Genomic DNA, 27,777 nt, shown 5'->3' on the forward strand with positions numbered 1-27,777 from the left:
AACCACGAAGTTGTGAAAAACAAATCAATTTGTTTAAAATTGTAAATCAAAGTGGAACACTTGACGATAGGTGAGTTTGAACAGCACCGATAATTTATGACAGGCTTCTAACTGATTTTTTTTGTTAATATGAACACCTACCTCGGAGTGCGTCGATGTGAGTGAAGTGCTGTGTCTGCGAGCTCTGCAGTTTGCCAGTGATTTTAAGGTAATTATGTTTGTTTTTTTTTGTTTTTATTTTTAAACACATGGTGTTTTTGAAATAATTCGAGCATTAGCCTCTTTTTGCGTTTCATTTTTTAAAATTGGTTTTTCAAATTTTCCCGAGAGTTTTTCTCTAATGACTCTTTCTGTTTTTTATGTCTTACAATCAAGGAATTTTTTTCTTGAATTTCCCTCATTAATGAATCTAAAACAAAAAAAATAACGCAGGTATAAATTTAGCCGGCTTTATGTGAAATATCATTCTTATAAATTGTATAGAAGATGAGTGCGCGGTTCCTAGTCGAGCTGGCGGCAGTGCTTGCGATAGATAGAATCACCGTCGTGGGTAGGAGAACAGCCCCGACCAGGAGCCCCAAACTCCGTTCGTGCTACAACGCCCCCTATGTGTATTTTCAAATATTTGCTTTGATTCAGCACGTTTAATTCGATTTTATTTAAATTTCGTCCAAAGTTCAATAAGATTTTTTTTTGGACCTGAAAAGCGATACTTTTCCACCCTTGGGGTCCACCATTTGCATCTGAACGCATCCCGCCATTTTTCAAAAACACAACGTAGGGTTCCATTTGGTTGGACGATCACAGCGAATCCCATGATAAATGGAATTTCAATCGCCAAATTTTTAAATTCTCACTCACACCCAGTATTTTTATTAGTAACTTATATAAAAAAACAGAAAAATTCAAATATGTATAGAACTGAAAACTAGAAAAATCGAAAAACTTAAAATTTTTAAAATTGAAAACTTAAAATATTGAAAAGTTGAAAGATTGTGAAAACCGAAAGTTCAAAAAACGAAAAATTGTAAAAAGTCGAGAAATCGAAAAATCCAGAACGTGAAAAATCCAAAAGTCGAAATACTAAAAAATCCCAAAATTGAAAACTTGAAGAATCGAAAAACTGAGAAAACTCACAAAATTGAACGAAATATCCAAAAATTGGGACATTGAAAAATTGAAAATTTCAAAAATCTGGAGCCTGAAAAATCGAAAAATTGAGGAACTGAAAAACTGAAAAATCGAAACCTTCGCGAATCGAAAATGGGAAAACCAAAAAATAGATTAATTGAGAAATCGGAAAACTGAAAATTGAGAAACTTCAAAACTTGAACATTTTAAAAAATTGGAAAATTGAAAAATCGGAAAATTCACAAATCGAAATATATATAATACAGTCGAAAATTGAAAAATCTAAGGTTTAAAAAACGAAAAACTGAAGAATTGAAGAACTGAAAAATCGAAACTGGGAATTCGAGCAACGGTAAAATAAAAAAAAATGTATTAATCGAAAAATCGGAAAACTGAAAATTTAGCAATGTCAAAATTTGAAAAATTGTAAAATAGAAATACTGAAGAACTGGAAAATCGAAAAATCTAAAATTTAAAACATTGAACAATTCAAATATCGCAAAATTGAAAAATGGAGAAATCCAAACATCAAAGAATCAAAAAAGAAAAATTCGAAAATCTGAAACTTAAAAATCGAAAAATTGAAAAATCGACAAATCGAAACTCCAGAATTTAAATAAATTGAAACATCGAATAACTGAAAAATCGAAACATCGAAAAATTAGAAAATCGAAAAACCGAGAAATCCAAAAATCGAACATCGAGAAATAGAAAAAAATTGTGAAATTGATAAATTGAGAAATTCAGCAATCAGGACATCCAAACATCTGAATTCGATAAATCGAGAAATAAAAAAAATTGAAAAAATTTAAAAAAAAAAAATTAAGAAATGGAAGTAAAAACTGTCGAAAATTTGAGAAATCTAAAGTTTAACGAAAAATTGAAAATCCAAAAAGTAAAAAAGTGGTGGAAACCCAAAAACTGCAAACTGAAAAATTTAAAAATTGGAAAATCGACGAATTGGAATCGATTGGCCTGAAAATTTGAAAAACTGAATATACGAAAAATTGGAAAATCGAAAGAAACAACAAAAATTAAGGAAATGAAAAAACAAAAAATTGTGATGTAAAATCGAGAAAATGAAAAATAAAAAATCAGGAAAATTGAAAAAGGGCACAATTAAAAATCGAGAATGTGAAAAATGGAAAAATGAGAAATTGTAATATTGAAAAATTGGAAAATTTGGAAGTCGACAAATTGTAATATTGAAAAATCAAAAATAAAAAAACGAAAAAGTGTATAATAAAAACTTAAAAAATGTACAAAGTGGAAATAAAAAATGAAAATTTGAAGAAAAATTGCTAAAAACCTGAAAATTTGAAAAATTTATTAAAGGAAAAATTGTAAAATCGAAAGAAACAAAAAATAAAGGAAATCAAAAAAAGGAAAATTGTGACATAAAATCGAAAAAGTGAAAATTAAAAAATCGGGAAAATGAAAAATGAAAATCGGAAACAAAAAATTGGAAAAGGGAAAAATGAAAAATTGAGACACTGAAAAATCGAAAAATGAAAATCTGTAATATTGAAAAATTGCCAAATTGAAAAACTGATGCAAACCGAAAAACTGAAGGAACGAAAAATTGAAAATTTTGGAAGTCGAGAAATTGTAAAATTGAAAAATCAAAATTAAAAAAAGAAAAATTACGAAATGAAAACTTGAAAAATCTTAAGAATCGAAAAATTGAAAAATCAAAAAAAAGAAATATGTATTATGAAATAGAAATATTTAAAATTAAAGAAATTGGAAAATCGAAAGACTGGAAATCCAAAAACTGCAAAGTGAAAAATTTAAAAATTAAAAAATGGACGAACTGAAAATTTGAAAAATTGAACAAATGAAAAATTGTAAAATCGAAAAAAAAACACAGAACATAGAGGAAATGAAGAAACGGACAATTGTGATATAAATTAAAAAAATAAAAATTAAAAATTCGCCACACTGAAAAATAAAAATCGGGAACATGAAAAATTGTGGAAACGAAAAATTGAGAAACTGAAAATTCGAAAAATTGAAGAAACAAAAAATTGGAAAATCGAAAGAAACAACTAAAATTAAGGAAATGAAAAAACAAAAAATTGTGATGTAAAATCGAGAAAATGAAAAATAAAAAATCAGGAAAATGCATAATAAAAATCGGGGAGTTGAAAAATGTAGGGGACGGAAAATTGACAAAGGGCACAATTAAAAATCGAGAATGTGAAAAATAGAAAAATGAGAAATTGTAATATTGAAAAATTGGAAAATTTTGGAAGTCGAGAAATTGCAAAATTGAAAAATCAGAAATCAAAAACGAAAAATTACAAAACGAAAACTTAAAAAATCTTAAGAATCGAAAAAGTGAAAAATTAAAAAAAAAGAAATATGTGTTATGAAATAGAAATATTTAAAATTAAAGAAATTGGAAAATCGGAAGACTGGAAATCCAAAAACTGCAAAGTGAAAAATTTAAAAATTAAAAAATGGACGAACTGAAAATTTGAAAAATTGAACAAATGAAAAATTGTAAAATCGAAAAAAAAACACAGAACATAGAGGAAATGAAGAAACGGACAATTGTGATATAAATTAAAAAAATAAAAATAAAAAATTCGCCACACTGAAAAATAAAAATCGGGAACATGAAAAATTGTGGAAACGAAAAATTGAGAAACTGAAAATTCGAAAAATTGAAGAAACAAAAAATTGGAAAATCGAAAGAAACAACTAAAATTAAGGAAATGAAAAAACAAAAAATTGTGATGTAAAATCGAGAAAATGAAAAATAAAAAATCAGGAAAATGCATAATAAAAATCGGGGAGTTGAAAAATGTAGGGGACGGAAAATTGACAAAGGGCACAATTAAAAATCGAGAATGTGAAAAATAGAAAAATGAGAAATTGTAATATTGAAAAATTGGAAAATTTTGGAAGTCGAGAAATTGCAAAATTGAAAAATCAGAAATCAAAAACGAAAAATTACAAAACGAAAACTTAAAAAATCTTAAGAATCGAAAAAGTGAAAAATTAAAAAAAAAGAAATATGTGTTATGAAATAGAAATATTTAAAATTAAAGAAATTGGAAAATCGGAAGACTGGAAATCCAAAAACTGCAAAGTGAAAAATTTAAAAATTGAAAAATGGACGAACTGAAAAATCAAAGCTTGAAAATTTGAAAAATTGAACAAATGAAAAATTGAAAAATCGAAAAAAAAAACACAGAACATAAAGAAATGAAGAAACGGACAATTGTGAAATAAATCAAAAAAATAAAAATAAAAAATTCGCCACACTGAAAAATAAAAATCGGGAACATGAAAAATTGTGGAAACGAAAAATTGAGAAACTGAAAAATCAACAAATCGAAACTCCAGAATTTAAAAAAATTGAAAAATCGGATAACTGAAAAATCGAAACATCAAAAAATTGGAAAATCGAAAAACCGAGAAATCCAAAAATCGAAACATCGAGAAATAGAAAAAAATTGTGAAACTGATAAATTGAGAAATTCAGCAATCAAAACATCCAAACATCTGAATTCGATAAATCGAGAAATAAAAAAAATGAAAAATTTTAAAAAAGAAAAATTAAAACATCGAAAAGTTGAAAAAAAAAAGAAATCGAAGTATAAAACTGTCGAAAATTTGAAAATCCAGAAAGTACAAGAGGGGTGGAAACCCAAAAACTGCAAACTGAAAAATTTAAAAAGTGGAAAATCGACGAATTGGAATCGATTGGCCTGAAAATTTGAAAAATTGAATAAACGAAAAATTGGAAAATCGAAAGAAACAACAAAAATTGAGGAAATGAAAAAACAAAAAATTGCTATATAAAATCGAGAAAATGAAAAATAAAAAATCAGGAAAATGCTAAATAAAAATCGGGGAGTTGAAACATTGAGGGGACGGAAAATTGAAAAAGGGCACAATTAAAAATCGAGAATGTGAAAAATGGAAAAATGAGAAATAGTAATATTGAAAAATTGGAAAATTTGGAAGTCAACAAATTGTAAAATAAAAACGAAAAAGCGTATTATTAAAACCTAAACAATGTACAAAGTGAAAATCAAATTTGAAAATTTGAAGAAATATTGCTAAAAACCTGAGAATTTGAAAAATTTATTAAAAGAAACAACAAAAATAAAGGAAATCAAAAAAAGGAAAATTGTGATATAAAATCGAAAAAGTGAGAATTAAAAAATCGGGAAAATGAAAAATGAAAATCGGAAACAAAAAATTGGAAAAGGGAAAAATGAAAATTTGCCAAATTGAAAAACTGATGCAAACCGAAAAATTGAAGGAACGAAAAATTGAAGTCGAGATATTGAAAAATTGAAAAATCAAAAATAAAAAACGAAAAATTACAAAATGAAAATCTTAAGAATCGAAAAACTGAAAAATAAAAAAAAGAAATATGTATTATGAAACAGAAATATTTCAAATTAAAGAAATTGGAAAATCGGAAGACTGGAAATCCAAAAACTGCAAAGTGAAAAATTTAAAAATTGAAACATGGACGAACTGAAAATTCAAAGTCTTAAAATTTGAAAAATTGAACAAATGAAAAATTGAAAAATCGAAAAAAAAACACAGAACATAAAGAAATGAAGAAACGGACAATTGTGAAATAAATCAAAAAAATAAAAATTAAAAATTCGCCACACTGAAAAATAAAAATCGGGAACATGAAAAATTGTGGAAACGAAAAATTGAGAAACTGAAAAATCGACAAATCGAAACTCCAGAATTTAAAAAAAATGAAAAATCGGATAACAGAAAAATCGAAATATCGAAAAATTGGAAAATCGAAAAACCGAGAAATCCAAAAATCGAAACATCTAGAAATAGAAAAAAATTGTGAAACTGATAAATTGAGAAATTCAGCAATCAAAACATCCAAACATCTGAATTCGATAAATCGAGAAATAAAAAAAATGAAAAATTTTAAAAAAGAAAAATTAAAACATCGAAAAGTTGAAAAAAAAACAGAAATCGAAGTATAAAACTGTCGAAAATTTGAAAATCCAGAAAGTACAAGAGGGGTGGAAACCCAAAAACTGGAAATTGAAAAATTTAAAAAGTGGAAAATCGACGAATTGGAATCGATTAGCCTGAAAATTTGAAAAATTGAATAAACGAAAAATTGGAAAATCGAAAGAAACAACAAAAATTGAGGAAATGAAAAAACAAAAAATTGCTATATAAAATCGAGAAAATGAAAAATAAAAAAACAGGAAAATGCAAAATAAAAATCGGGGGGTTGAAAAATTGAGGGGACGGAAAATTGAAAAAGGGCACAATTAAAAATCGAGAATGTGAAAAATGGAAAAATGAGAAATTGTAATATTGAAAAATTGGAAAATTTGGAAGTCAACAAATTGTAAAATAAAAACGAAAAAGCGTATAATTAAAGCCTAAAAAATGTACAAAGTGAAAATCAAACTTGAAAATTTGAAGAAAAATTGCTAAAAACCCGAGAATTTGAAAAATTTATTAAAAGAAACAACAAAAAATAAAGGAAATCAAAAAAAGGAAAATTGTGATATAAAATCGAAAAAGTGAGAATTAAAAAATCGGGAAAATGAAAAATGAAAATCGGAAACAAAAAATTGGAAAAGGGAAAAATGAAAAATTGAGAGACTGAAAAATCGAAAAATGAAAATCTGTAATACTGAAAAATTGCCAAATTGAAAAACTGATGCAAACCGAAAAATTGAAGGAACGAAAAATTGAAGTCGATATATTGAAAAATTGAAAAATCAAAAATAAAAAACGAAAAATTACAAAATGAAAATCTTAAGAATCGAAAAACTGAAAAATAAAAAAAAAGAAATATGTATTATGAAATAGAAATATTTCAAATTAAAGAAATTGGAAAATCGGAAGACTGGAAATCCAAAAACTGCAAAGTGAGAAATTTAAAAATTGAAACATGGACGTACTGAAAATTCAAAGTCTGAAAATTTGAACAAATGAAAAATTGAAAAATCGAAAAAAGAACACAGAACATAAAGGAAATGAACAAACGGAAATTTGAAAAATCGAAAGAATAAAAATTGAAAAACTTAAAATTCGAAAAAGTGAAAAATAAAAAAAAGGAATATGTATTGTAAAATGTTGGGATGTTTGGGTTATCACACAGTGATAAATCACAAGTATCGACTCATTATATTTTTGCACATTCAAGATAGGATTTTGAAGTGACGTCATCATCTTTTTAGGGGGAGGATAAGCAAACATTCAAAAATTTACCATGCCTATGACAACTTTAAAGCATCTCCAAGATCTCAAAGCATTCGGTTTTGCAGATCCAAAATTAAATTGCAAAGTGTTGTTTCATATAATTTTATTTTTTTGTCCAAAAAACTGGACGTTTCGGGTAAAAACTCAACACGGATTCATAAACTCCATGTGTAAGACTTTGTTATTTAATACATAAAAATCCGGGACAGCAGACAGACGGACAGACGCACAGACAGACCGACGGAAACGGAAAAATACTAAGAAATTTATAGACAAAAATATAAACAAAAAAATATCAAAGAGAGTCTTGAAAATGTATTTCTGGTCGCATCTTCATTATCGACAATCAATGCGCGATCGACTTAACGTTGCTAGGCAACCACTAAACAAATGTCTGGTCGACATTAATAATTCTTCAATTCGGTCGGTTCGTTAGCTCCGCGTCGGTTATAAACGCATCGTTAATTTTTTTTTTTCGTAAAATTCACATGTAAACCAGCACGTCTAAAAATTCCGACACACCCAAGCCCCCTCCATCATGGATGGTAACAAACTCCCACAACCATCGCCCTTCACTCCACCTCCCTATTTCAGCAGGCGACAGACAAGTCCAGTTCGGCAGACCCAAAGACGACGACGACGACGACCTGGAATTCCGGGAAAACATCAACGAAAGACTCCGCCACGCCACGGTCCAGGCACCCACGCAAGTCCGCCAGAGGACCAAGTTCTTCTCGAAGCTGATGGCCACGGTGGCCATCTCCGTCATGCAGGACGCCCTCCACGAGATCATCATCATGCGCGAAATCAATCAAATACCCCAGGCTCATGTGGACGTCGACTTCGTGCCTCTGACTGAGAAGTACTCCGCGGTGGAGTTCAACGTGGAGAGGCACGTCAGCACGGACAAGAAATTCCTCGCCTTCCGGAAGTTCAGCAGGGATCTCACGTGGCTGGAGCAGGTGTTCAACATTGTCGTGACCAACCTGGAGAACGACTTCTACTTCGACGACCTGGAGAAGATCCTCGCCGACGACGCTTTGACCAGGGAGGAGGAGACGACTCTGTTGGCGTCCAAGGAGTTCAACCAGCGCGAGCTAGGCAAGCTGCGGCTGTATATGGAGTCGGAGCGGAAGGACATGACGAGGATGATCCAGGACCTCACGGAGAGGCTGGGGAACGTCAAGGACGAGCTGAATGTGAGGCGGGGTTGTGGTGCTTCTGGGTGATTGCAATTTGTTTCAGGATAATATTTTGGAAAACACGATTAAAATTGGGTACGTGACGGATTGGGAGAAGGCGAGGCACGAGCAGAATAAGATTGTTTTGGATAGGAACGAAAAAGAGTACTCGGGGACCGCGTTCGATATGAACGTGGAGATTGATAAAGAGAATCGCGTGCACGATGAAATGTGGATGTTTCTGGAGGGGTCCCTGACCGAGTACCAAGAGGACATTGAGAAGTGGATGGAAAAGTATGATAGGGATATGGAGGAGAAAGAGAAGGAAATCCAAGATATGAAGATCAGAACTGAAAATCTGGCGGAAGAACACATCGCGCTGCAAGCGGAGGTAAAACGTAATTTCAAAAATAAAAAAGTTAAATGGAGCGACTGAACACTCTATCTCTATCTTGAAAATTTCAATTTTTCGATTTCTTAATTTTCAGATTTATTAATTTCGCGTTTTTTCAATTATTCGATTTTTTTATTTATCATTTCTTAATTTTTTTTTAATTTTTCAATTTTCGAAATTTTCGTCCTCTTTTTAAAGAAAAGCTTTTGCAATTACTGTTCAAATTTAAAGTTTTAATGTTTCTAAATTTTGATTTTTTAATTTTCAGATATTTAAATATTTCGATTTTTGAAATTTCGTTCCCTTCATTTTACGATTTTGCAATTTTTTGAGTTTAAAATTTTTGTATTTCTAAATTTTTTGATTTTTCAATTTTTGAAATTTCGTTCCCTTAATTTTACGATTTTGCAATTTTTTGATTTTAAAATTTTTGTATGCCTAAATTTTTTGATTTTTCAATTTTACCGTTTTGAAGTTTCTAGCATTTTCTTTCTTTTAATATTTCGATTTTAAAATTTGCAATTTTTCCATTTTTTAATTTTCTCATATTTTAATTTTTCATTTTTCGACTTTTAAATTTTTCCCTTTTTGAAATTTTGTTTCTTTATAATTTTATGATTTTACAACTTTTCAATTTCTGAAATTAGAATGTAAAATTCTATTATTTTTCATGTTACATTTTTCGATTTATAAAATTTTTGATTTTTCGAATTTACATTTTTGCAATTCTTCAATTTTCAAACACCAATTTTAAGTTTTCGTTTTTTCAATATTTCGATTTTTGGTGTCAACTTTTTGTTTTCAAATTTAACTTTCTTGATTTTCCAACTTTTGAATTTTTCACTGTTTCGAATTTCGAAATTCCGTTTCTTCAATTTAAGATTTTCGAATTTTTTGACTTTTAAATGTTTAAATTTCTAAATTTTTTGATTTTCGAATTTATAACTATGTAGTAAATAAATTCTCTATTTCTTAGACATAAAGTAATGGATCGGAATTGACAATCTAAAAAATATACATTTTTTTTAATTTTTTAATTTTCAAAATTTTTTACTTTTTCGATTTTAAATTTTTTTATTTCTAATTATTTTCGTTTTTCAATTTTTAGAACTAAAATTAGAATTAAACTTTTCGCTTACCAGCAACATTTTTAATTTTTCCATTCTCCAATTTGAAACATGACTTTTGAAATTTCGTTTCTTTAATTTCATGATTTTGGAATTTTGCCATATTCTGAATTTCCGATTTTTCCATATTTTAATTTTAAGATTTCGAAAATTTTTGACTTTCGAGTTTTATAATTTTGCAGTTTTTAGCTTCTTCTTTTACCTTAGATTTGTCAATTTTTCTATTTTTGGATATTTACTTTTTGTTATTTCAATTTTCGATTCTTTTTTGAGTTTTCAAAATTTAGTTTCCTTAATTCTTTGTGCGAATACAATTTTTCAGTACATATTTAGATTTTTAATTTTTCAAATATTGGATTGTTCAATTTTCAGAGAATTCAGTTTTTCATTTCTTCATTTTTTTTTTGTTTTTAAATTAGTTTTGGATTTTCCGAATTTTGAATTTTCCACTTTTTCAATTTAAAAATGTTTAATTTGTAAATATTTAGATTTTTCAATATTTAGAATTTTTAATTTTTGAGTTTTCAGGAAAATATTTAATTTTTGGTTTTTTCATTTTTCGATTTTGCACTTTTCAAAGTTTCAAACTTTAATTTTTTGATTTTCCAACTTGAACTTTTCCAGTTTTTTAATTTCGTATCGATAATTTTACGATTTTGCAACTTTTTTATTTTCAGTGAGATACATACATACATAATTTTTCGTTTCTTCCATTTTTCGAGATTTTAACTTTTGAATTTTTTGATTTTTGAAATTTCGTTTCTTTAAATTTACGATTTTGGAATTTTCCCAATTTAAAATTTTTGGATTTCTAAATGCTGATTTTTTGATTTTTTAGATTTTGTATTTCCGATATTTTAATTTTTCGATACTTTAATTTTACTACATATGTATTTGCAAATTTAGAATTTAAATTTTTTCGATTTTTCGAATTTAAAAATTTTTCAATTCTTGAAATTTTTGATTTTTTAATTTTATAATTTTGCAATTTTTGGCTTCTTAGATGTGTCAATTTTGAATTTTTTTTAATTTTCAAATATTTTTTTTTGTTATTTCAGTTTTCGTTTCTTTTTAAAATTAAATTCTTCGAACTTTCAAATTTCGAATTTTTCAGTTTTTGAAATTTGGTTTCTTTAATTTTGTGAATGCAATTTTTCAATACTTAGATTTTTAATTTTTCAATTATTGGAATTTAAGATATTTCAGTTTTTCATTTCTTCACTTTTTTTATATTCAAGTTCAAATTTTTCGATTTTCTGAATTTTGAATTTTAACTTTTTCGATTTTAAAACTTTAATTGGTAAATATTTTAATTTTTCAATTTTCAGATATTTTAATTTTTCGTTTTTTCAATTTTTTGAGTTTCAAATTTAAATTTTCGATTTTCTTAAACTTTGGAGTTCGATTTTTGAATTTTTGTTTCTTTAATTTTACGATTTTGAATTTTAAATTTCTCAATTTTGCGATATTGATATTTTTCTGTTTTCAGTTAGGTATATTAATTTTTCGTACTTTCAATTCATTACATTAAAATTTTTCGAATTTAAAATATTTGGATCTTAAAATCTTTTGATTTTTCAAATTAGTATTTTCATTTTTCAAACTTTTGATTGTTCAGTTTTATAATTTTGGAAATTTTTCGTTACTTCGATTTGCAAATTTTTCAATTTTTGAATTTTCAGTTTTTTCATTTTTCCATTTTGCAATTTTTCTATTTTTCAGTGTTGAATTTTTTGATTTTTCAGTTTCACCATTTTGCAACAATAAAAATTTTAAATTTTTCAATTTTTGTTTCTCAATTTTCCTATTGTACAGTTTTTTAATTTCTCAATTTCCAAACTTCGTAGATTTTCGATTTTGCTTCGGTATTTTTCGATTTTTTAGTTTTACGATTTTGGTTTTGCAATTTTTCGGAAAATTTTCCATTTACAATATACAATTTTTGATTTTGCAGCTTCACAACTTCGCAATTTTTCCATTTTGTTTTTCAGTTTCTCATTTTTTAATGTTCAGTTTCTCGATTATTTAATTTCACAATTTTTTGATTTTTATTTTTTCACTTTATCAACCAATGACAAATTTATTCGAACTGAAATTTTGAAAAATTGCGATTGATGTGGGAAGATCAAAATCGACAATTCAAAAATTGAAAAATATAAAAATACTGGTTGAAAAATTGCAACGAAAAACTAAAAAATCCAAAAATGCACATTTAAGTAAATGCATATGAAAATTCAGGAAACAGTGAACTTTACATTGAAATTTCAATAAATAAAAACCGAATTTTAACACGAATAGAATCACTATTATTATTTTTTTTTTTAATCTTAGTGTTCTCAAAAATTTAGTGCTCCTTAAATTGTTTTGAAGTCTGAGATTGTGTCATTTTTGGAAAATTTCCAGTTTTTTTACAAATCCCACAAAAAAGCACTATTGTAAAAACTGCCCGTTGATTTGAAAAAAATTCGAAAAAAATTTTTCAATTTTCAGATAGCCATTTTAATTTTTCTTTTTTTTTAATAATCCGATTTTTGGTCTCAATTTTTTGTTTCCAACCTTAAATTTTTCGATTTTCAAACTTTTCAATATTTCATTGTTTCGAATTTTGAAATTCCGTTTCTTCAATTATAGATTTTGGAATTTTTAGATTTTAATTTAATTTCAAAATTTTTTTATTCTTGAATTTACAAATACATAAATAATAAATACATTCTCAAAAAATCTTTTATTTTCTTGGATAAAGTAATATATCGGAATTGTTAATTAAAAAAAAAATACATTTTTTTTATATTTTAGTTTTCAGATTTAAATTCTTCGATTTTCCAAATTTCGAATTTTTCACTTTTTCCATTTTAAAATTTTTAATTTCTCAATATTTTGGTAATTTAAAAATTTTCCATTTTCACGAAAATTTTTAACTTTTGGTTTTTTCAAATTTTAATTTTCCAATTTTCCGACTTTGGAATTTTCCGAATTTAAAATTTGTGGATTTCTAAACGTTTTGATTTTTCAATTTTTTGGTTTTGTACTTTTCGATATTTTGAATTTTCGATTTTTCATATGGAACTTTTCCATTTTCAGTGAGATACATAAATACACTAATTTTTCGTATTTTCGTTTCTTCAATTTTTTGATTTTTGAAATTTCGTTTCTTTAACGAATTAGAATTTTAAATTTTTCAAAATTTTGATTTTCCAATTGTTATAATTTTCCAGTTTTTAGCTTCTCAGATGTCAATTTTTCGATTTTTGAATTTTCAGAAATTTATTGTTTGTTACATAAATTTTCGTTTCTGTTTTGAGTTTTCAAAATGAAATTTTTCGATCTTCCAACTTTCGAATTTTTCAATGTTTGAGATGTTGTTTCTTAAATTCTGCGAACGCAATTTCTTAATATTAATTAGATTGTTAATTTTTCAATAATTGGAATGTTCAATTTTCAGATATTTCAGTTTTCATTTCTTCAATTTTTTTGTGTTCAGATTTAAATTCTTCGATTTTCCGAATTTTTGTATTTTTGACTTTTTCGATTTTAAAATTTTTAAATTGTTAATATTTTGATTTCACAATTTTTAGAATTTTAAATTTTTGATTTTCTGATATTTTAATTTTTCTTTCTTTTTAATTTTTTCATTTCTCAAATTAGGAATTTAATTTTTCAAGTTTTCAGACTTTTAATTTGTCAGCTTTATAATTTTGCAATTTTTCGCTTCTTCGATTTGTCAATTTTTCGATTTTAAATTCTGGAACTTTTCAATTTTTTATTTTTTGATTTTGATATTTTTTTATTTTCAGTTAGGTCTATTAATTTTTCGTAATTTAAATTCATCTTTTTTTTAATTAAATTTTTTTGAATTTTCAAATTTCGTTTGTAATTTTAGAATTTTGAAATTTTTCGACTTTAAAATATTCGGATTTTAACATTATTTGATTTTTCAAATTAGTATTTTAATTTTTCAAACTTTTGATTGTTCAGTTTTATAAATTTGGAAATTTTTCGCTTCTTCGACTTGTGAATGTTTCAATTTTTGGATTTTCAGATTTGTTTATTTTTCCATTTTGCAATTTTCTATTTTTCAATGTTTAATTTTTTAATTTTTTAGTTTCACGACTTTGCAACAATAAAAATTTTAAATTTTTCAATTTTTGTTTCTCAATTTTCCTATTGTACAGTTTTTTAATTTCCCAATTTCCAAACTTGGTAGATATTCGATTTTGCTTCGGTATTTTTCGATTTTTTAGTTTTACGATTTTGGTTTTGCAGTTTTTCGGAAAATTTTCCATTTATAATATACAATTTTTGATTTTGCAGCTTCACAACTTCGCAATTTTTCCATTTTGTTTTTCAGTTTCTCATTTTTTAATGTTCAGTTTCTCGATTATTTAATTTCACAATTTTTTGATTTTTATTTTTTCACTTTTTCAACCAATGACAAATTTATTCGAACTGAAATTTTGAAAAATTGCGATTGATGTGGGAAGAGCAAAATCGACAATTCAAAAATTGAAAAATATAAAAATACTGGTTGAAAAATTGCAACGAAAAACTAAAAAATCCAAAAATGCATATTTAAGTAAATACATATGAAAATTCAGGAAACAGTGAACTTTACATTGAAATTTCAATAAATAAAAACCGAATTTTAACACGAATAGGATTACTATTTTTTTTTTAATTTTAGTGTTCTCAAAAATTTAGTGCTCCTTAAATTGTTTTGAAGTCTGAGATTGTGTCATTTTTGGAAAATTTCCAGTTTTTTTACAAATCCCACAAAAAAGCACTATTGTAAAAACTGCCCGTTGATTTGAAAAAAATTTTTCAATTTCCAGATAGCCATTTTAATTTTTCTTTTTTTTTTTAATAATCCGATTTTTGGTCTCAATTTTTTGTTTCCAACCTTAAATTTTTCGATTTTCAAACTTTTCAATTTTTCATTGTTTCGAATTTTGAAATTCCGTTTCTTCAATTATAGATTTTGGAATTTTTAGATTTTAATTTAATTTCTAAATTTTTTTATTCTTGAATTTACAAATGCATAAACAATAAATACATTCTCAAAAAATCTTTTATTTTCTTGGATAAAGTAATGTATCGGAATTGTTAATTAAAAAAAAATACATTTTTTTTATACTTTAGTTTTCAGATTTAAATTCTTCGATTTTCCAAATTTCGAATTCTTCACTTTTTCCATTTTAAAATTTTTAATTTTTCAATATTTTGGTAATTTAAAAATTTTCCATTTTCACGAAAATTTTTAACTTTTGGTTTTTTCAAATTTTAATTTTCCAATTTTCCGACTTTGGAATTTTCCGAATTTAAAATTTGTGGATTTCTAAACGTTTTGATTTTTCAATTTTTTGGTTTTGTACTTTTCGATATTTTGAATTTTCGATTTTTCATATGGAACTTTTCCATTTTCAGTGAGATACATAAATACACTAATTTTTCGTATTTTCGTTTCTTCAATTTTTTGATTTTTGAAATTTCGTTTCTTTAACGAATTAGAATTTTAAATTTTTCAAAATTTTGATTTTCCAATTTTTATAATTTTCCAGTTTTTAGCTTCTCAGATGTCAATTTTTCGATTTTTGAATTTTCAGAAATTTATTGTTTGTTACATAAATTTTCGTTTCTGTTTTGAGTTTTCAAAATGAAATTTTTCGATCTTCCAACTTTCGAATTTTTCAATTTTTGAGATGTTGTTTCTTTAATTCTGTGAACGCAATTTCTTAATATTAATTAGATTGTTAATTTTTCAATAACTGGATTGTCCAATTTTCAGATACTTCAGTTTTCATTTCTTCAATTTTTTTGTGTTCAGATTTAAATTCTTCGATTTTCCGAATTTTTGTATTTTTGATTTTCGATTTTAAAATTTTTAAATTGTTAATATTTAGAATTCACAATTTTTAGAATTTTAAATTTTTGATTTTCTGATATTTTAATTTTTCTTTTTTTTTAATTTTTTCATTTCTCAAATTAGGAATTTAATTTTTCAATTTTCAGACTTTTAATTTGTCAGCTTTATAATTTTGCAATTTTTCGCTTCTTCGATTTGTCAATTTTTCGATTTTAAAATTCTGGAACTTTTCAATTTTTTATTTTTTGATTTTCACATTTTTTGAGTTTTCAGTTGTGTAATTTTTGATTTTGATATTTTTTTATTTTCAGTTAGGTCTATTAATTTTCCGTAATTTAAATTCATTTTTTTTTTAAATTAAATTTTTTTGAATTTTCAAATTTCGTTTGTAATTTTACAATCTTGAAATTTTTCGACTTTAAAATATTCGGATTTTAAAATTATTTGATTTTTCAAATTAGTATTTTAATTTTTCAAACTTTTGATTGTTCAGTTTTATAATTTTGGAAATTTTTCGCTTCTTCGACTTGTGAATTTTTCAATTTTTGGATTTTCAGATTTGTTTATTTTTCCATTTTGCAATTTTCTATTTTTTAGTGTTCCTTAAATTGTTTTGAAGCCTGAAATTGTTTCATTTTTAGCAAATTTCCAGTTTTTTTACAAATCCCACAAAAAAGCACTGCCCGTTGATTTGAAAAAAATTCGAAAAAAAAATTTCAATTTCCAGATAGCCATTGTAATTTTTCTTTTTTTCAATAATCCGATTTTTGGTCTGAATTTTTTGTTTCCAAGCTGAAATTTTTCGATTTTCAAACTTTTCAATTTTTCATTGTTTCGAATTTCCGTTTGTTCAATTTTAGATTTTGGAATTTTAGATTTTAATTTAATTTCTAAATTTTTTGGTTCTTGAATTTATAAATACATAAATAATAAATAAATTCTCTAAAACTCTTTTGTTATCTTGGACATAAAGTAATGTATCGGAATTGTTAATTAAAAAAAATGCTTTTTTTATATTTTAGTTTTCAAATTTAAATTCTTCGATTTTCCAAATTTCGAATTTTTCACTTTTTCCATTTGAAAATTTTTAATTTCTCAATATTTTGGTCATTTAAAATTTTTCCATTTTCACGAAAATTTTTAACTTTTGGTTTTTTGAAATTTTAATTTTTCAATTTTTCGACTTTGGAATTTTCCGAATTTAAAATTTGTGGATTTCTAAATGTTTTGATTTTTCAATATTTTAGTTTTGTAATTTTCGATATTTTGAATTTCCGATTTTTCATAATGATAACTTTGCAAATTTTAGCTTCTCAGATGTCAATTTTTCGATTTTTGAATTTTCAGAAATTTATTTTTTGTTACATAAGTTTCTGTTTCTGTTTTGAGTTTTCAAAATTAAATTTTTCGATCTTCCAACTTTCGAATTTTTCAATTTTTGAGATTTTGTTTCTTTATTCTTCGAATGCAGTTTCTTAATATTAATTAGATTGTTAATTTTTCAATACTTGGATAGTTCAATTTTCAGATATTTCAGTTTTCATTTCTTCAAGTTTTTTGTGTTCAAATTTTTGACTTTTTCGATTTTAAAATTTTTAAATTGTTAATATTTTGATTTCACAATTTTTAGAATTTTAAATTTTTGATTTGCTGATATTTTAATTTTTCTTTTTTTTTTAATTTTTTGATTTCTCAAATTAGGAATTTAATTTTTCAAGTTTTCAGATTTTTAATTTGTCAACTTTATAATTTTGCAATTTTTCGCTTCTTCGATTTGTCAATTTTTCGATTTTAAAATTCTGGAACTTTTCAATTTTTTATTTTTTTATTTTCACGTTTTTCGAGTTTTCAGTTGTGTAATTTTTTGATTTTGATATTTTTGTTTTTTCAGTTAGGTATATTAATTTTTCGTAATTTCAATTCTTCATTTTTTTTCAAATTAAATTTTTTTCATGTTTCAACTTTCCTTTGTAATTTTATAATTTTGAAATTTTTCGAATTTTAAATATTTGGATTTTAATATCTTTTGATTTTTCAAATTAGTATTTTAATTTTTCAATTTTTCATTGTTCAGTTTTATAATTTTGGAAATTTTTCGCTTCTTCAATTTGTAAATTTTTCGATTTTTAAATGTTTAATTTTTTGATTTTTCAGTTTCACGATTTTGCAATGATAAAAATTTTACATTTTTCAATTTTTGTTTCTCAATTTTCCTATTGTACTGCTTGAAAATTTGAAACGAAAAACTAAAAAATCCAAAAATGTACTTTTAAGTAAATATGAAAATTCAGGAAACAGTGAACTTTACATTGAAATTTCAATAAATAAAAACCGAATTTTAACATGAATAGAATCACTATTATTATTATTATTTTTTTAATTTTAGTGTTCGTTCTCAAAAATTTAGTATTCCTTAAATCGTTCTGATGTCTGAAATTCTCATTTTTGGCAAATTTCCAGTTTTTTTACAAATCCCACAAAAAAGCAATATTGTAAAAACTGCCCGTTCAATTGAAAAAAAATTAAATTCATATCGATAATTTTGCAAATTTTAGCTTCTCAGATGTCAATTTTTAGATTTGTTAATTTTCAGAAATTTATTTTTTGTTTCATAAGTTTTCGTTTCTGCTTTGAGTTTTCAAAATTAAATTTTGATCTTCCAACTTTCGAATTTTTCAATTTTTGAGATTTTGTTGCTTTAGTTCTGCGAATGCAATTTCTTAATATTAATTAGATTGTCAATTTTTCAATAATTGGCTTGTTCAATTTTCAGATATTTCAGTTTTCATTTCTTCATTTTTTTTGTGTTTTTAAATTCTTCGATTTTCCGAATTTTGCATTTTTGACTGTTTCGATTTTAAAATTTTTAAATTGTACATATTTTGATTTCTCAATTTTTCGAGTGGGAGTTCGAATTTTGAATTTTTGTTTCTTTAAATTTTACGATTTTGCAATTCTCCTGCTTCCAAATTTAAATTTTAAATTTCTCGATTTTGATGTTTTTCCTATTTTCAGTTGGGTATATTAATTTTTCGTATTTTCAATCCATTTTTTGTCAAATTAAAATTTTTTCATTTTTGAAATTTCCTTTATAAAATTTTACGACTTTGAAATTTTTCGATTTTAAAATATTTGGATTTTAAAATTTTTTGATTTCTCAAATTAGGAATTTAATTTCTCAAGTTTTCAGACTTTTAATTTTTCAGTTTTATAATTTTGCAATTTTTCGCATCTTCGATTTGGCAATTTTTCTATTTTAAAATTCTGAAATTTTTCAATTTTTAGTCAGTTCTGAATTTTCACATTTTTTTGAATTTTCAATTGTGTAATTTTTTGATTTTGATATTTTCAGTTAGGTAAATTAAATTTGTTTGATTTTTCAAATTTCGTTTGTAATTTTACAATTTTGAAATTTTTCGACTTAAAAATATTTGGATTTAAATTTTTTTTTGATTTTTCAAATTAGTATTTTAATTTTTTTAAAATTTTGTTTGTTCAGTTTTATAATTTTGCAAATTTTTCGCTTCTTCGATTTGTAAATTTTTCGATTTTTTAATTTTCAGATATTTTAATTTTTCAGTTTTCAAACTTTCGAATTTTTCATTTTTTGGAAATTTGGTTTCTTTGAATTTACGATTGCAATCTTTCGATATTTGGTTTTTTAATTTTTCCAGCTTTTCAATTTTTTGATTTCTGAAACTGCGTTTCCTTAATTTTACGGTTTTTTCAACTTTTCGATTTTTAAATTTTTGGATTTTCAGATTTTTTGATTTTTCCATTTTGTATATTTTTCTATTTTTCAGTGTTAAATTATTTGATTTTTAAGTTTCGCGATTTTGCAACAATAAAAATTTTGGGAAGATTAAAATCGACAATTCAAAAATTGAAAAATACAAAAACTGAATTTTACCTTGAAATTTCAATAAATCAAAACCGAAATTTAACACGAACAGAATCACTATTATTTTTTTTAATTTTAGTGTTCGTTCTCAAAAATTTAGTACTCTTTAAATCGTTTTGAAGTCTGGAATTGTTTCATTTTTGGCAAATTTCCAGTTTTTTTACAATCTCACAAAAAAAAACAGTATTGTAAAAATTGCCCGTTGAATTGAAAAAAATCGTCCGCGTAAACTGCCACCTTTCAAAGACAAATTTCTTCCGTAGTACGACCGTCGCCAGAAGGAGATGGACGACTTCAAAGCCTACAAGATCCAACAGAAGCGCGAGGCCGAGGAGCTGGAGCGGCGCACCAACGCCGCCACCAGGATCCAATCCTGGTGGCGCGGCGTCATGTTCCGCAAGGGCCTGGGCCCCTTCAGACGAAAGAAGAAGAAGCGCGGCAACGACAAGAAGGGAAGCGCCAGGGGGGGTAGTGGGCGAAAAAATCAAAAATAAATCCCTACAACTATAATTCCCAAATCATTTTGCAATTGTCTATAACCTCCTCCGGGTCGCTGTGCTTGAAGAACATGAAGAACCCCTGGATCTGCGCGGGGCTGACGTTCTTCTCGAAGGCGAGCACCCTCTCCGTGAACCTGGCGGCCTGCGCCGGCGCCTTGTCGCCGTCGTAGAAGCGCAGGAACATCTGCTCTACCTGGTGCGGCGAGCACCAGCCGATGTACTCCTTGAGGTCGACGCGGCCGGGGCGGATGAGGGCCGGGTCGAGGCTTTAACAAGCCGGTGTAATGAAAAACGTGTGGTGGTTGGGGATGCGCTTACCGTTCGAGGTAGTTCGTGGTCATGAAAACTATTCGGGCCTCGGTGCTGGCGACGCCGTCCAGGCAGTTCAGCAGGCCGCTGAAGGTGACGCGGTTTAAGCCCTCGTAGGCGGATTTTTGCTGGGGGGTGTCTTCACGCGAGACGAAAGCGGCGTCTATGTCTTCGAGGAGGATGATGCTCTGCTGGGGGGCGACGCTGAGGAGGTGGTTAAGGCGGTCGTCTGATAGCCCCCTTTCGGAGAGGTTGAGGACGCATATTGAAAAGCCGAGGTCTCCGGCGAGGGCGGTGATGTAGGAGGATTTGCCGCAACCGGGGGGACCGTGTAGGAGGTAACCTAAAAATCGGGTCGAAATCAAATAAACCCAGGTTCTTAGATGAATTATAAAATTTGGTTTTGCGAGTTTGAGTACTTCATATTAAAATTTTGTGATGACGTCATCAACTATTTAGCAAGGACAAGAAAAACAACAAAAAGACACGAAAAAACAATGAAAAAGGAGCAGAAAACGACAAAAAAGACAATAAAACATGCTAAAAAAAGTCGAAAAAAAGTGACAACAAGAATAGAAACAAAAAAAATGACTTAAAAAGCTCAAAAAATGGGCGAAAAAAACAGCTAAAAAAAGGCAACAAAAAAGGACAAAAATGACAAAAGCAAAAAAAAGGCGAAGAAAACTCGCCAAAAACGCCTCAAACTATAAAGACTTTCCCAAAAAGTACATGAAAAAAGAAGGTAAAGTGGGAGTTAAAAAATCCACAAAAAAACAATTACAAAAATGACAGAAAAATAAACAAAAAAAAAAAAAAGAAAAATAGGACAATTCACATAAAGAAATGTAAAAATATGCACCAAAAAAAAAGATAAAATCCAACAAAACATGTTATAAAAGTTTACGAAAAATGCGAGTAAAAGTAAAAATGACGTGAAAGAGGGCCTAAAAATATCAAAAAATTCACCCAAAAAAGGCAATAGAAAAGGACAAGAAAAAAGGACAAAAAAAGATACAAAAACAACAACAAAAAAAAAAGTAGCAAAAAAAAGCCAAACAAAAAAGTCTCAAAAAAAAGCTCAAAAAGGGACGAAACAACACGTAAAAAAAGGCAACAAAAAAAAACACAACAAAACAAAGCAAAAATGACAAAAACGACAAAAAAGGCGCCAAAAACCCGTCAAACTAAAAAGAGTCTCCAAAAAATAAATAAAAAAGGAGGTAAAAATGGGAGTTAAATAAGCGACAAAAAAACAACACGGAAATATTAAACAAAACGACAGAAGAGTCAACAAAAAAAAAAAAAGAAAAATAGGATAATTCACATACACAAGAAATGTAAAAAATGCACAAAAAAAGGATGAAAGGGGAACAAAACATCGAATAAAAATGTTATTAAAAGTAAAAATGACGTAAAAGAGGAGACTAAAAATATCAAAAAAATCACCCAAAAAAAGGGCAACAGAAAAGGACAACAAAAAGCATAAAAAAAATACGAAAACAACAAAAAAAAGCGAAAAAAGTAGCCAAAAAAAGCCAAACAAATAAAGTCGTAAAAAAGCGTCAAAAAAAAACAAAAACAGAAAAAAAGAAGTAAAAAAGCTCAAAAAAAGGGGCGAAAAAACACCTAAAAAAAGCCAAAAATGACAAAAAAAGGCGAAGAAAAGTCGCCAAAAACGCGTCAAACTAAAAAGATTCTCCAAAAAAGAAACAACAAACAATAGAAAAACGACAGAGAAATCAACAAAAAAATGAAAAATAAAAATTCGCATACACAAGATATGTAAAAAAATGCAGCAAAAAAAAAGATGAAAGGAGAACAAAAAGTCCACAACAAATGCTATTGAAAGTAAAAAAGACGTAAAAGAGGTGACTGAAAATATAAAAAAAAATCACCTAAAAAAAGGCAACAGAAAACGATAACAAAAAAGACAACAAAAAGAACAAAAAAACGATACAAAAAAAGCGCAGAAAAAAGTAGCCAAAAAAAGCCAAACAAAAAGTCGTAAAAAAGCGACAAAAAGAACACAAACAGAAAAAAAGAAAGTTGACTTAAAAAGCCCAAAAAGAGCCGAAAAAAACACCTACAATAGCAAAAAAAAAAAAGGGAAAATGACAAAAAAGGTGAAGAAAAATCGCCAAAAATGCGTTGAAGTAAAAAGAGTCTCCAAAAAATAAATAAAAAAGGAGGTAAAAATGGGAGGTAAAAAGGTCACAAAAAGAAAAAATCAACTAAAAAATGACAGAAAAATCAACTAAAAAATGACAGAAAAATTAACAAAAAAAATTTTAAATAGGGCAATTCACATAGGTACTGAAGAAATGTAAAAAAGTGCATCAAAAAAAGATGAAAGAGCAACAAAACATGGAATAAAAGTCCACAAAAAATGCAATTAAAAGTAAAATTGACCTAAAAGAGAGGATTAAAAACATCAAAAGGGTATCCAAAAATGCAACAGAAAAGAACAACAAAAAGGACAAAAAAGATGCACAAACAACAAAAAAAAGGCGAAGAAAAAAGTAGCCAAAAAAAGCCAAACGAAAAAAGTTGTAAAAAAAGCCACAAAAAGAACAGAAATAGAAAAAAAGGCGTAAAAAAATTGACTTAAAATGCTCAAAAAAGGGCCGAAAAAACACCTAAAAAAAGGCAACCAAAATGAACAACAAAAAAAGGGCAAATATGACAAAAGCGAAAAGAAGTCGCCAAAAACGCGTCAAACTAAAAAGAGTAAAAAAATTGATGCAAAAATGGGAGTTAAAAAAGCAACAAAAGAGAAAAAAAGGAATTGAAAAAACGACAGTTAAATCAACAAAAAAATGAAAAATATACAAGAAATGTAAAAAAATGCATAAAAAAAAAAAGATGAAAGACCAACAAAACATGCAATAAAAGTCCACAAAAAATGCTATTAAAAGTAAAAATGATGTAAAAAAGGGACTAAAAACGTCAAAAAAGGCACCCAGAAAAAGGCAACAGAAAGGACAAAAAAGCTCAAAAAGCAACAAAAAAAAGCGAAGAAAAAAGTAGAAAAAAAGACGAAAAAAAGTTGATTTATAAAGTTTAAAAAAGAGGCAACAAAAGAGGCCAACAAAAAAAACAGGCAAAAATGACAAAAAAATCTCCAGAAAATAAATAAAAATGGACGTAAAAATGGGAGTTAAGAAAACGACATATAAGAAAAAAAGAATTAAAAAAACCGACAGAAACATCAACAAAAATATGAAAAATACACCAGAAAATGCACAAAAAAAAAAGATAACAGCCCAACAAAACATGGAATAAAAGTCCACAAAAAATGCTATTAAAAGTAAACATGACGTAAAAGAGGGGACTAAAAACGTCAAAAAAGGCAATAGAAAAGGGCAACAAAGAGATAAACAAAAAAATCGTAAAAAAGCGACAAAAAGAACAGAAAAAATCTAAAAAAAGACGTAAAAAAGGTGACTTAAAAAGTTTAAAATGGGGCAAAAAAAAAACACCTACAAAACGGACAACAAAAAAAGAAGCAAAAATGAGAAAAACGACAAAAAAGGCGAAGAAAAATCGCCAAAAATGCGTTACATTAAAAAGTTCCCAAAAAATAGATTAAAAAAATGAAGTAAAAATGGAAGTTAAAAAGGTGACAAAAAGAAAAAATATAATTAAAAAATGATAAAAATAAACAAAAAAATGAAAAATTGGACAATTCACATATACAAAATATGTAAAAAAATGCACCAAAAAAGATAAAAAGGCTGCAAAACATGGGATAAAAAAGTCCACAAAAAACGAAAAGTAAAAATTACATAAAATATGTAACTTAAAAAGCGTAAAAAAGGGGCCAAAAGAGCACCAAAACTGCAACAAAAAAAAAATCAAAAACAAGTTGCCAAAAAAAAACCTGAAACAAAAAATAGTCGAAAAAAAATGGTAAAAACGGCGTCAAAAATAAATAAAAAAATCGAGACAAAATTAATAAAAAAAATGTGTAAAGAAAAAGGTGGAAAAAGAGTCAGAACAAAACTGATTGAAAAAAAAGGCGATGAAGAGAGCCAAAAAGGCGAAAAAAAGGAAATAAAAAACAAAATGCAAAAAAGATAAAACAGCAACAAAAAATGTCATAGAAGGCCACAAAAATTCATTAAAAAGCGAGAAAAAGTACGACAAAAAAGTGAGTAAAAATCGCCAAAAAAAAAGGTACCAAAACGGGCGACAAAAAAGGCAAGAAGGCGACACAAAGCAACAAAAACAAGTGAAAGGAAAAAGTGACAAACGAAGATGCGATAAAAAAAAATAGCAATAAAGAGTCAAAAAAGCGACAAAAAGGGAGTAAAAAAAGAAACCAAAAAAATGAAAAAGGGCAATTTCAAAAAACCGTAACAAATATGGAAAAAGGAAATCAAGCGATAGTATAAAAAAAGAAAACAAGAAATAAAAATAATAACAAAAAACGTCAAAAAAGTTAAAAAGATTACAAAACATGTGATAAAAAAATCAACAAAAAATGTGAAAACGGGATCCAAAAAAAATGCAACAAAAGCAGCCATTTAAAAAAACAAAAAAACTACAAAAATAAGCATAAAAAAGCGACAAGAAAGCGACGAATAAACGCCTAAAAACACTAAAAATGGTAAAGAACAAAACGCAAAAAAGGTAAAAAATGAAAAAATGCCACAAAAAGGCGCCAAAATTGACTAAAAAATGCAAATCCATAATATTATGTGAAGATTTGTCCAGTAAAATTTTGAGATGACGTCAGCAAGTTTTTGGAGAGGATAAACAAAAAAAATTATTATCGATTTACCATCTCTACCATAACCTAAAACACTGCAAAATTTCTAACTAAACATATATAATATATATATAAACATTTGAGTAGGATTTACTTGGCAAAATTTTAAAATGACGTCAACAAAGTGTTGGAGGGGATGATCAGATAAATTTTGGTAAGCTTACGTTTCGAAAGTTGCGTAAGAAAACTAACTAGAAGTACTAAATCTGGGTTACTAGAAAAGTATGTCATTCTAGCGATAAACCAAGGTTCCAAACTTATACCATCAATAATAACTATTAATGTTTGTGATTTTTTATGAGGTTGGCAACATATTTAAAATTTTATGATGGCATTCTCGTTGCTTATGTCAAAATTGCTAACATTGCTGCCAATAATTCAGAATTGCCAACTCAAAAATCTGTTCCAATCATTAACAGTCACCCTGCAGTTTAGTTTCAATACTCAACCACCATTACCTCTTCTATACGGGATCCCCCTCTCCGTGTACCACCCCGGATTGCCAACAAACTCCTTACAATCCCCGAGGATTTTCTCGCTTATCCCTTTATCCAGAACCACGGAAGAAATCGGTCGTTTCCGCCTGGGATGTCCCAAAGGTCGCCACTCGCTCCCCATCGCCGTATACATAATAGTCTTGCCTTCATGTTGACGTAATGCCATCTGTCTAGCTACCAAAATTAATCAATAAAGTGTCAAAATGATATTAATAGCAACTATCCTACTTATAGCTCAGTGCGGTGCCGCGAACTTGGATTTCCTCAAAATATTATTATCGGGGAATCTCGAGGAGGTACACGTGGTCATTTCCTATTCCAAAACTAACGTATTGATTTTAATAGCTCCACAAACTGAGTAACCCGCGACAGGCAATTATTCAGTCCGCCGGCGTCCTCAAAACAATCGATTTGTCCGACTACGACACGAAACTGATTTGGGAAGCCTTCAAGGGGGACAGCGGACCCCAAAACATCACCGCCGACGAATTAAGCAACATTATAGACATACTCCACGTGATACCGGAGGACGATTTATGCCACTTGAACCTCACGGACTGGACAATTATAGAAACCTTAGGTAACGTTTAACCATATTTTGAAAAACTAACCCAAAGACGTCCATTCCAGGCAAAGTGGACACGTTTTCGCGCAGCCAAGTCTCAGTCCTCGCTGACGCCCTCAAAATCCAACACGGCCTAAATGCTCTAACCCGCGCCGACTCCCTCAACCACCTCTCAAACCTCATCTGCGGCTTCTCTGAAGACGACCTCTCGAAAATCCCGAAACACGACTTTAAAAAAATCAAATCAAAAGTTTTTGCAAACTTGAACGCTTGTAGTAACAGCCAACTGCGAGTGTTGCACGACAAGGTCGTAAATGCATACGGGGAGCCCCAAACTTGGTCCGCAAGCCTCCTCAAACACATTGGAATTGTTTTGATTTCGCTCACCAAAAACGAGATTCAAAGTTTGCGCCCCTTAACCCTCCGCGGTGTCAACATTGACTTAATTAGGCAACACAAACCCGACTTATTGCACGCTTTTACCTCTGAACAACTCAAAGTTCTAATCATGCCTGAGCCCCCTTTTCAAACCGTGAACTCCCGTCCGCGCGCCTCAGAACTACAAGAAATCTGTTTCCTGATGGGTTTGTTCCTTCGGGCGTACCTTCTTCTAAAATTTTAAAGTAGATGGACTTGTCCCTCCCGAACGCCGTCAAGGTTACCGTTTCCCACGGTACCCCCATGTGTAGGTCGAGAGTGTGCTGCTCCCTGGTGCGCTCCACGCGGATCCACGTCGAGCCGTACCTGCACAAACCCGTCATTATAAAGTCGCCCCCTTGTCGCCCACTTACCGGAAAAAATGCGTACCTACACTTGGTATAAAGTCATATTTGGTTTTCACATGGCCGGTTTCTTTTTGTTCGAAGCTGGTCTCCACGCTCAAGTGCTGGGTCTGGCGGGCCCCCTTCTCCGTCATCCATTGGAGTAACCACTGGTAGGATTTGTCTCTACAGGGGACTTCCAACGTGATCATGTAGTGTCGCCTGAACAGAATTAGGGAGCCTTGGAGGCTTTTGCGTAGAAGCGCGGCTCCCGCCCCCAAGCCGAACAAACCAAAGCCTGCTCCGAAGTAGGGGTTGTCGGAGAGGGCGGATATGTACTCTGTAATCGTCATGGGGGCAAAACTGAAAATGACATAACCTCACTTTCGCACTAGATTCAATTCGTGGGGGTGTTTCTTGATGGTGTTTCTATCGCCGGGTTGTAAAATTTGTGTACACACATCTGTTGGTATTAATAAATTCCAGTTTAATTGTTGTATAATAATAATAAGTGTTTTTGTAATTTAGGTTAGTTGTGACTGTGGTTGACAGTTGGCA

The 27,777-nt window shown here is 28.2% G+C and overlaps 2 protein-coding genes across 4 annotated transcripts; one reads left to right on the forward strand and one right to left on the reverse strand.

The window, feature by feature from the left end:
- Nucleotides 1–58: 58 nt before the first annotated feature.
- On the forward strand, nt 59–20,326 carry LOC135137137 (dynein regulatory complex protein 9-like). 3 transcript variants are annotated; one of them, XM_064066714.1, is made up of 4 exons: nt 59–208; nt 7,948–8,552; nt 8,599–8,925; nt 20,080–20,326. In XM_064066714.1, the coding sequence occupies exons 2-4, from the start codon at nt 8,097–8,099 to the stop codon at nt 20,308–20,310; spliced, it is 1,014 nt and encodes a 337-aa protein (XP_063922784.1). In that variant the 5' UTR covers nt 59–208; nt 7,948–8,096; the 3' UTR covers nt 20,311–20,326. The 3 variants fall into 3 exon arrangements, with proteins under 3 accessions (XP_063922784.1, XP_063922783.1, XP_063922782.1); XM_064066713.1 differs by lacking the exon at nt 59–208 and adding an exon at nt 7,684–7,898 and having other exon boundaries at nt 7,951–8,552; XM_064066712.1 differs by lacking the exon at nt 59–208 and adding an exon at nt 7,685–7,898.
- Nucleotides 20,308–27,773, reverse strand: LOC135137136 (mitochondrial chaperone BCS1). The gene is made up of 5 exons (XM_064066711.1): nt 27,250–27,773; nt 27,063–27,202; nt 25,855–26,067; nt 20,635–20,968; nt 20,308–20,582 (listed from the first exon to the last, which is right to left on the reverse strand). Exons 1-5 carry the CDS (start codon nt 27,570–27,572, stop codon nt 20,321–20,323), a joined length of 1,272 nt encoding a protein of 423 aa, XP_063922781.1. The 5' UTR covers nt 27,573–27,773; the 3' UTR covers nt 20,308–20,320.
- Between the last annotated feature and the right edge of the window lie 4 nt (nt 27,774–27,777).

This window comes from Zophobas morio, unplaced genomic scaffold (genome assembly GCF_036711695.1).
Source record: "Zophobas morio isolate AGI-343-1 ecotype UQ-CSIRO unplaced genomic scaffold, CSIRO_AGI_Zmor_V1 ptg000028l, whole genome shotgun sequence".
Classification (NCBI taxonomy): Eukaryota; Metazoa; Arthropoda; class Insecta; order Coleoptera; family Tenebrionidae; genus Zophobas; species Zophobas morio.

Bases quoted from the DNA above. Each gene is read 5' to 3' on its own strand.
- LOC135137136 (XM_064066711.1), bottom strand. From the start codon at position 27,572: ATGACGATTACAGAGTACATATCCGCCCTCTCCGACAACCCCTACTTC. The intron at 27,203-27,249 runs GTAAGTGGGCGA...GGGTTTGTGCAG, and splicing joins GTAGGTACGCATTTTTTCCG to GTACGGCTCGACGTGGATCC. The intron at 26,068-27,062 runs GTACGCCCGAAG...TAATTTTGGTAG, and splicing joins CTTTAAAATTTTAGAAGAAG to CTAGACAGATGGCATTACGT.
- LOC135137137 (XM_064066712.1), top strand. The intron at 8,553-8,598 runs GTGAGGCGGGGT...AATTTGTTTCAG, and splicing joins ACGTCAAGGACGAGCTGAAT to GATAATATTTTGGAAAACAC. The intron at 8,926-20,079 runs GTAAAACGTAAT...TTTCTTCCGTAG, and splicing joins ACATCGCGCTGCAAGCGGAG to TACGACCGTCGCCAGAAGGA.